At 44.9% G+C, this 10,467-nt stretch overlaps 1 protein-coding gene across 2 annotated transcripts in view; it reads right to left on the reverse strand.

Moving 5' to 3' along the window:
- TUBGCP3 (tubulin gamma complex associated protein 3) overlaps window positions 1–10,467 on the reverse strand; it is a 94,591-nt gene that overhangs the window by 59,256 nt on the left and 24,868 nt on the right. Inside the window, exons 4-8 of one of the 2 annotated variants that reach the window (XM_017502250.2) lie at window positions 7,759–7,836; window positions 6,650–6,867; window positions 4,545–4,717; window positions 2,184–2,302; window positions 1,359–1,484 (exon numbers count right to left, since the gene is read on the reverse strand). In XM_017502250.2, coding sequence (XP_017357739.1) covers window positions 1,359–1,484; window positions 2,184–2,302; window positions 4,545–4,717; window positions 6,650–6,867; window positions 7,759–7,836 — 714 coding nt within the window. The remainder of the gene's footprint in view (window positions 1–1,358; window positions 1,485–2,183; window positions 2,303–4,544; window positions 4,718–6,649; window positions 6,868–7,758; window positions 7,837–10,467) is intronic. The other variant, XM_017502256.2, reaches the window with a different exon arrangement.

A 10,467-nucleotide genomic window follows, 5' to 3' on the forward strand; every position in this document is an offset into this window, starting at 1 on the left:
CCCACCAGCCATGCTACCCACCACCAGCCACGTTGCCCCTCACCAGCCATGCTCCCCCAACCAGTCATGGTCCCTTCCACCAGCCATGCTCCCCCAACGAGTCATTGTCCCTCCCATCAGCCACACTCTCATCCACCAGCCACACTCCCCCCACCAGCCATGCTCCTACTCATCAGCCACACAGCCACACCACACACCTACTCACCAGTCATGTTCTTACCCACTGGCCATGCTGCTACAAACCAGCCACACTCCTCCCCACAAGCCACGCTCCTACCCGCCAGCCACACTCCTACTCACCAGCCACGTTCCTGCCCACCATCCACATTCTCACCCACCAGCCACGCTCCTACCCACCAGCCACACTCCTACCTACCAGCCGCATTCCTACCCACCAGCCACACTCGCACCCACCAGCCATACTCCTACCCACCAGCCACACTGCCACACCACATGCCTACTCACCAGCCACATTCTTACCCACCAGCCATGTTCCTGCCCACCAGCCATACTGCAGCACTCCTACCTCCAGCCACACTCTTACCCACCAGCCACGCTCCCACCCACCAGCCACACTCCTACCCACCAGCCACACTGCCATGAGTCCTGTGCTCATAGTACAGTTGTTTTGTGATTCAATAATTTTTGGAGATTTCTTTGGCAATAATTACTGCCCAATAATCAACCTATGGACAAAACCACATGCTGCTTCACCACGAAGAAGGGCTGGACAGTGGGAAGGCCATCGCTCCTGTCAGCTGCTCCCCGTCAGGCTCCGGCAGGAGGAGCAGCCGCAGCTCCCTCCCAACCATGTGCTGTGACATCAGCAGTTCCCACCCACGGCTGCCAAGACAGCCATAGCTGGGATTCCCATCTCCAGCTTCGGCAGCGTTCCCAAATCCTGCCTCACCATGCTGCCTGCGAAACCACAGAGCTGGGAGTGTCCCCTGTTGGCAGGCCCCATCCCAGCAGGGCTCCTCCCCCACCTTCCAGAGGAGGCAGCAGCAGCTGGGTAGGGCCCCGTCCGAGCGTTTGGAATCAGGCAATGCCAGCTCCCCATGGCCAGCTCCGTCTCACCATTTTCTCTGTGCTTTACAGTCAGTCCCCAGCAGCTCCTGAGCCAACCTCCTGTATTCAGTGTCCTCATGAGCACCTACTGTGGCTCAGTGCTCCTGAGCCAACCTCCTGTATTCAGTGTCCTCATGAGCACCTACCTTGAGTGGACCCTGACAGTCGGCCTCAAAGCTGCTTTACTTGGAAAGAGCCCTAGGAGGAGCTGTTTCACAGTAAGATTTCAAATAGAGTACGCGTCTCCCAAAGTGCACGGCATCTCAGCGTCCTAGAAACCAGGAACGCACCTGCCCGACAAGTCCGAATGAGCGGTCCAGACTCCTCTGGTCTGTGTATCTTCTGATTTTGTTATGCAGCCACCCCAACTCAGAGAGCCTGACTGCTGTGTCTCTCAAAGACCTACTTAGATTTGCCTAAAAAGTAAATGTATCAAGAGTTAAACATTAAAAATCAGTACTAGAGTTTTAATTAGTATTTTTCACAAGCACTTACGCTTTTCAAATTATAATCCTTAGGCTTCAAGACATAAAAGTTAAAACTAAGATCCCATCCCTAAAGGGAAGGAAATCACATCAGGTGCCAGCGTGACGGAAAACACCCTGAAGGGCAGAGCGAGCTCATTTCACAGCCCCTGCCATTGCACTGCAGTGCGGCAGAGACTGTCTGTGACCTCAGTCTCGCTGTGCAAGGGCTAAGAGACAGAGTGTGACCCACACCACAAGAAATGGGCATGGTAAAGGTAGGTTATGGAAAAAGAAAACAAAAGCAGATGAAGACCCCTGACCTGGAATCCTGCATCAATGCCAAAGATGCCAAGGGACCTCTGTCCTTGGGTGCCTCAGGCATCACACAGCAGGATGCAGAAATTGGCTATGGGGTGGCCCCATCAGTAGAGTCGAGGAAAGGAGGCACGCATTAATCTCAAAGGGTCCCCATAATAAAACTGCATGAGCCACAATGGACAGAAACATAAACCAAGATTCCACAGTGCAATTTTATCTCACACCCGATTCTGCAAAACCCCAATGCCACCTTATCAATCAACAGCTCACTATCTGGACTTCATGACATTATTTTTTGAATATTTTAAATTAGATTTTATGTTACCATACCTTTCCTTCTACTTTGTAACAATTTTCAGTGTTGTTCATTTTGATGTTTTTGCCATCTATGCCCTGGAAGACGTACAAAATGTCCCTTACCAGAGCTGCTTCTGTAACTTCCATAGTACCTGCAAAATCATTTTTTAAAGAGAGTAATTACTAGACAACACATTTTAAGACACAATAGATATTATGATACAATTAGCTTCAGATTAGATATTTGCCACCAAGATGCAATTTACTAACTCAATACATAAGCTCAAGATGAAAAAGAGAGTATGAGGTTAGAAAGAAACAAAGGCTTGCTGACAGGGGATGGAGACCGTGCCATTTCTTATCTACAGATCTCTTAAAAAATGACGAGCCTCTGTGGGAACCTAATACATAATCAAGGTAGCAGTACAAATCAATCTCAAAAGGATCAATTATTGAAAGATGGTGTTTGGAAAACTGGGTTTACTACAAAGTATACTAACCAGGGTTCCTCCCTAATACCACATAAAAGAAGTTAATAGTACAGAAAAGACACTTATGGTTTCAATAATTCCTTTGAACAAAAGCTAAGCCATAATTCAGGTATTAAGCCAAAATAAAAAACAGGAGGCAATGCCCAGAAATCCAAGACACCTGTGGGAGGCGAAACATACCTCCAGTATCTGGTCTGGGGATCAGGACTCTGAACCGCCCAGTGCCTGCCCCATGCCTAAGCCTGCCCCACCCAGATGCAGAGTGCATCTCCCAGGCATGGAACTTTCTATAAATATCCACTATGTCAGGTGGCTGAAAAGAACTGCTCAGATCTTACATATCAATATTGACTATTTTCCTCTGCTTATTCTACTCATTCCTAAGAGAAGGAAGTTGAAATACCCAACTCTAATTATAAGTTTGTTTTGCTTTCTAATTCTGTCAGTTTTGCTCTGTGTGTTCTGAGGGTCTGTCAGTAGGTGACTTTGGGTTAGGATTATTTCTTCCTAAACAACTGACTCATTATGAATACCCGCTCTACCATTGGTGCTACTCTTGATGTCTACTTAACACAGCCACCCATCTTTCTTTACTCTTTACAAAATTGCTATTTTTCCATCCATTTATTTTCAACTTTTTTTGTCCTTACATTTAAAATGTATTTCTTGTAAGCAAGCTGTAGCTGTCTGAATGATTTTTTTTTAAATCACAAGTCAATCACAAAAGGATCAATTATTGAAAGACGGTGCCTGGCACTTCAAAGAGAGTCACTGAGGAATTGCTCGATGTAATTTAATCACACTAAATTACATTTAATTACTAATATGTCTGAATTTAAAGTCGCCTTATTGCTGTATGTTTTAAACCTATTTATCCCACTGTTCTTTATTCCTTTACTTCACCTCCTGTTTCTTCCTCAAGTATATTTTTTAAGTTCATTTTATCTCTCAGTTTTGAAGCTATTGGTTAGGGATCAGGAGCCCCAGCAAACAAAAAAGCAGCAGGCAGAGAACAGCACCTGACTCAGTCTAGATGAGTCTCAGTCTAGAGGCTGCCATGCTGTGCCATGGACACACAGCTGTCAAACATGACATGAGTCGATGGCTGTGGACAGACAGACTGGACGCTAGAGCTATACACAGAGACAGGCAGCGTGGGGCAGAGGCTGGAGACTGCTGTGAGGGGCTGAGGCTGCGCCAGGATGATCCAGCTTTCAGATACTCCTCACCTTTGCATTCTACAAGTAATATCCAGAGTTATTTCAGAATCAGCAGATCATGAACCAATAGGGAAGCCCAATCCTCTATATCCAGGATACAGGACACTCATGTTTGAAACGCTGCTAACTGCAATGTTCTCAATAAAGAAACTCAAACTTCCTTTTGTAATCTAGCAGGGCTTTAAAACCCTCAGGTATTCATTTCACCATCAAGCAATTCCTCAATGACTCTATTCGATGTGCCAGACACTGTGCTAAGCACTGGCACCATTAATGAAACAGACATAGCCCCACTGTGGACTTAAGACTTTGGTAGAAGAAGATGATTTTTACCAGGGGCCCTAACCCAGCCTTAAAGACTTTCCCAGGGAGAAAGACAGGACGAAAACTGACAGAGGGAATGTGATGAGGAACAGCAAAGAAGAGAGATGTGGACGGAGGAGAACACGGGGACCACCAGCCAAGAAGCAGACTATGCTGGGAGGAAGAAGCCCAGGTGTCCTGGGGTGAAAGCCAAACTCCCCAAGGCGCTGCAGACCGCCAGGGACTCTGGACTTCACTGTAAGAACAAACGGAAACCACTGGAAGGTTTGAGGTGGGGATCCTGGGCCGTATTTTAAAATAAGGAAAGGCCGAATTCCAAATGTTCAGAGAAAAGCTGTATTAACACAGTCCTTACTCACCACCCGTATCCCCTTCTCTCCTGGACCTTGTCATGTTTCGAGACACAGCATTTGGGACACCTTTTGAGGTAGTGGCTTGTGAAGAAGGCTGATTTGCAGTTAAAGTCCATGCAAGTCGTGACCCCAACTGCTGTCGAAGGCAATCTCCTACTCCTGGAGCTTGATGAGACTGTCTAAAAAAAGGAAGAAACATTTATTATCTTCACTGAAGAGACAAAAGTGTCCCTAGAAACTTCTCTCATATTACTATCATGAATTACACAAATTCATAAATCTGAGATAGCTGATACCATGACTTGACCCTAATCGAATATATTAATAACAATCAGTCAGTCCCAAGTCCCTTGAACTTGGGACGCTTGGCCTAGCGTTCAGACCCAACACAGCGGTGGAAAAATCATCTTACTGCTGATATCTTATATATATATATATTTCTTACCATTAATATCAAAATGTATTTCGCTCTTCTTTATAACACTTAACATACCTTACCCACCTATAGCTACTTTGAAATTCTCTACTTATTTTAACTTCAAAATCAGCAACTCTCATTCACCCCCACATACTGAGCAGAGGAAACGAGTCATCTGGAACACTGCCCCAGGGGCCTGTCCTCACCTGTCTTCAACCTTCGGGGTGCTCACTATGAAAAGCACTGTAATTTTCAACTAACTTCTAATATTTACACACATATAAAATCTAAAGTAAATGCATATTCAAGGTCAAGATGGCTTTTCAGCAATGTTGAGACTACGTCGAAGTTATTTTTTTTGAAAAATATACAAACCTCATAGCTGATTTCTATTCTATGAGCATAAGTTTTGACAGCTGCAACAAAATATCACTTCCTGGGACTGCAAAACACAGCAATGAGAATCTCAGCTGCACCACGGTTTCCAGGTGCCAGAGTTTGGAATTAGAACTGGTACAATACTTGGGGGCAGGGGGCGTTCATCCATTATCCACTCATGAAGTAAGGAGAAGAGGAAAGAACTAAAACAGTTCTTATTTTATTCCATTTTCACCAGGAGAAAAGTCAACAATATTCACTAAAATTATGTCTTTGGGCATAGTTCTAAATTTAAGAGGAAGATTCTAAAAGACTGTTTCATTTCAAAGTTCTCTATACAGATTTTTAATAGGATAACAATAATTACTTCAAATTCTAAGGTATTAATGAGAATGCCAGTTAATTTTTTTAGCTGGACCTTAAATTCTAGATGAAATGTGTCAAGTGTATTTTTAAATGCTTTACGTTTTCTTTATAGAACACTAGACCCCACTGATAATCCACACTCTGTTTTTAAGTATCTTGAACATAATTTTATAACTCACAAAATGACTTATAATTCTATTACACTCATATGGAAAACAACATGCTGAATCCTTGGTCACTGTTTTTCTGGAAAAATATCTATTCTTTGATAATCCACCTTAATGTGATTTCCAGGAATCAACTATATAGGAAGAATGTATTTAAAAACAAGAAAAACAAAGTTCTAGGCATTAATGACAGTGGCACCCGCTTGATTCTCAACTGTAAATCCTGTATTTCCTGAAAACGTGCTTCGACCACGTACATAACGCCTTCGCTGTGCATTCCTGCATTTCATCATCTTAATTCATGTGCACTAAAAGGTCACAATCCTTGAAGATCTCAGCACTTGAGGAAAGTTCAACCTTATTTTATTTTATTTAACAATTTACTAAAGAATCCAATGAGGAAAAAAACATACATCAGTGAAGAGGCCACTGGTCCCCAAGAGATCAACCTGAGAACACAGTCAGAGAACCTCCAGAGGAAGGGTTTGCACGCAGCACTTCCAGCTCCTTCATGATGGGCAGGCACTTCAGTGACAGGTGAGAGCAGCCAGAACTTTACAGTCAGCTCCGTCAATTACCAAGTGGAAAGAACTCCTGTTGTATCACAGCTCTGAAGAGGAGTAATACTCTGAGACAGAGTGCATCAGACACAGTGCCCAGAACACTGCCTGGCACAAGAGGCCCCACTGATACTGTTGGTGAACACTGATGCCCGGTGAACAGCCTGCAGGCATCTCTGTTTCTACCATATAGAGAATCTGTACATGTCGGCGTGGCCTTACCCCGGGAGGAGAGACTGTGGCGCAGGCGTGGGGCCACTGAGGGCACACAGGCCGATGCTGCTGATGCCGCTGCTGCCCACACTGCCGGAGCTCTGGGCTGACTGGGTACTCCGATCCTGGTAGCTCAGGGGGAGGGTCTGCGGCCTGGCATAGTAGTAAGGGGTTGAGTGGGCATCTCTTGGTAAGGCCTGAGCAAATAACGTAGCATAGCTAGAAACCTGAAAAGAGAAACGCACTAAGAACAGAGACAGGAGATCACAGAACAGTCTTCCCGGACCTAGTAAGGTCCTTTACATTCAGATTTGCCTCCTTTTTCTGTAATTGGATTTGGATTCCATCTTAATAAATCAGATGTTACGCTTTTAAAATATGCCTGAATTGATAAAGTTTTAGAACATTTTCTGAACTCCAACAACCACTATACTGATAACTAAACATTCTGATTCAAACAAACTAAAACTTAAATAATTTTCTAAAGTTAGGCATTATGAAATAATGATTGCTCTCTCTATATTCGTATCTATGTGATTTACATTTATATTAACATATAATGATTGCTGAGACGAAGCCTTCAGCGACAAACAGAACTCTTTGACCCACAGCTTCAACCTCTTTGGCTCCCATGTCTCTGGCCGGTGAGTACTTTATTATACCAGACTCTGAGATGCAGAGCACCCAATTCGCTCTGACATACTGCAGGGGACAGACGCTGAGCCCGGGGATGAGAGGGTTTCACTGGCACATAAGTACAGAATGCTCATAACTAAAAGCAAGAAAAACTCCTAAAGGGTCTTTTAGTTCACAAAGAGTTACCTATCAGCGCTGATATTAATAACTTCACAACGTAAACATTTTGAAAACTGACAATTTATTCTGTAATCACCCATTGTCATGTCTGAATAACAAAATTCTGAAAAACATCTTCAGGAAGCTGCACACTGACTAAAAATGCCCTTAAAAAGAAAAAGGAAAAGAAATCTCTGGACCTTCTATGACCAGACAAGTCTGTTGCTTTCCTACACTATTTTCTTAGCTGCAGAAGCTGTTTCCTATCAAAGTCAGCCAGGGTGTCCCGACAGACACAGAGTTGCGAAGGCAAAGCCACCTACCTTGCTTGGCTGCCTGCGTGGGTCCTCACTGAGGCTCAGCAAGAGGTAGAGTATTGACCATTTATTTTTCAGAACTCCCTGTTTAGAAAAAAGTTAATATTAAAAGAACAATTTTATACTACTCTCCAGTCTTACTTTCCTCTTCCCTGAACTATATTTCCAAACCAGAAACGCACTTTAAAATTCATAGCAACATCAAATCCAACTGCTCATAAGTATTTTCAACAGTGCCACCCAACCAAAGCTGGAAGCAAATGTCTTTATGCAACCAACACCCTTGGGTCTTTCATCCCCCTATTAACTAGCTCTACAGTCCCCAAAAGACAAGTTTTTCAAACTACCTTAATCCTGAATAGCCGTATTGTCTCCCCTGAAATAATCCTTTTAATGTCTCCAAAACCATAATTATGAAACAAAGCCATCATAAAAATATGTGAATTATTTTTTCATTTATCAACATCCCATTTACGCCACAAGCACAAGTTAGTCTCATTATTGTGTGTACCTAAAGTCAAGATGTGGACAGGAGCAATGGCTCACGCCTGTAATCCCAACACTTTGAGAGGCCAAAGCAGGTGGATCACTTGAGGTTAGGAGAGTTCAAGACCAGCCTGGCCAACATGGTGAAACCCCATTGCTACTAAAAATACAAAATTAGCCAGGCGTGGTATCACGCACCTATAGTCCCAGCTACTCAGGAGGCTGAGACACGAGAATCGCTTGAACACAGGAGGCAGAGGTTGCAGTGAGCTCAGATCGCACCACTGCAAACCAGCCTGGGTGACAGAGTGAGACTCCGTCTCAGAAAAAAGAGATGTGGGTCTGAAGCACTTAGCTGTCAAGATCACTAACCCACAGGTTTCTATCCAAGGGTTACACACAGATTTCATTCATTTCCAAATGTGTGTCACACCAGTCTGATTCGCAAACGTAACAGCAGCCAAACCTCAGTCGTTCTACCTCGAACTTCCATGGCATTACCCTCTATTCATACAGCCTTACCCTCTGCACGCACAGGCTACAATATACAAGTACCTTTACTGACAAAACAAACTACGGGATGATTACCTAAATTACATAAATTCTCCATTATATAAAACATTCTCTGAATGTTTAAGAGTAAGCTCATCCCAGGTATTTACATTACCGTCTAACTTAAAAAACTGATGGACATAGACTTTTTCAGAAACTCAACTAATTTCCCAGCCTGGGCCACAAGGATGAGAAAGAGACCCAGCCCTGATGGAGTGTATCTCATCACAGGCAACGGACAAGTGAGCAGATGCAATGTGACAAATGGCACTTCACAGCTCACGAAAGGGCTCCCAGGGGAGACTCGCATCTCCTAGAAAGCTGGGCCGTGCAGGAGGGACAGGAACAGTGAACACGGCAACCTGGCAAAGGCCAGGAGTCAGGAGGGAAACTGACAACACAATGAGGCCTTGACGCTGCACCAAGAAACTTGGATGTGGCGCTGAAGACAACAGGAGGAAGCCTCTGAAGGACGTCCTGGGGAGAGGCACCATCACTGCGACAACAGGAGGAAGCCCCTGAAGGACGTCCTGGGGAGAGGCACCATCACTGCACAAGCGGTGATGAACTGGCTGGAGGGGACAGCCTGAGAGGGAGAGCACTGTCATCTGGAGGGAGATGCGAGCAGCTGATTGCAGTGCAGTGAGCTGAGTGTGTGCTCAGTCACGTGTCCCTGGTGAGTCCCTGCAAGCCGGCATCAAGGGCCCGAGAGGCCCAGGCACTCAGGCCCAGGACCAAGGGGCCAAGCTACTGCCTATATTTAGCTCTTTCCACACATTAAACCCTGTCATCATCACAACCACGCTGTGACAGGGCTTATTCTCTTCATGCCACAAATGAGAGAACGAAGGACAGCAAACCTCAGTAACTCACCCAAATCACTGAACTACATGCAGGGTTTACAGCCAGGTCTGCCTGACTCCAGAAGGGACGAAGGAGAGATATGCCTGGGGATGACACTCAGGTTCTCATGTGGGGCAACATGAATGGTGCTGTCATTCACCAAAAGAGAGCACACAGAAGAAAGAGCAGGCTGTGTGTGCGTGGATGCGAATGGATGCCCAGAGGGGTAGGACAAGGGGTCACACTCCGTTCAGCTCAGAGGATGCCAAGCTGTGAGTCACTGTGGGAGTTTCCAGGGAAGTCTCCGAGTAAAAATGACCAGCAGGGAAAGATGGCAAGAAATGTTCTATAAGAAAGTGCTGCGTTAAAATCTCAGATTTTATTTCAGCAAAGATATATTTGAGGGTGAAAGGTGGAGAAATTTCAAAAATGAACAAAATTATGTACCAAAAGCTTGGCAAGTAACATATTTAAAGGAGGAGGCAGCATCACTTTTTACTATTTTTTTTCCCATTTGTGTCTTGAGAAAATACATTTTTTACTATTAAAAAAAAAAAAAAAAAAACACCCAGGATCTCTTCAGTCTGCTGAACAGCATTTGATGTGAAGGTGTGGATGGAAACAGGGAAACCACAGGAGACAGTGAGGCAGTCTGGGAACACCACCAGCTACACTGTCAGCCAGGAGCCACTAGGGAACGCCAGCAGCCAGGAGCCACTAGGGAACAGCACCAGCCAGGAGCCACTAGGGAACGCCACCAGTCAGGAGCCACTAGGGAACACCAACAGTCAGGAGCCACTAGGGAACGCCACCAGCCAGGAGCCACTAGGGAAC

Source organism: Cebus imitator, unplaced genomic scaffold (assembly GCF_001604975.1).
Source record: "Cebus imitator isolate Cc_AM_T3 unplaced genomic scaffold, Cebus_imitator-1.0 Scaffold14, whole genome shotgun sequence".
In the NCBI taxonomy this organism is placed as follows: Eukaryota; Metazoa; Chordata; class Mammalia; order Primates; family Cebidae; genus Cebus; species Cebus imitator.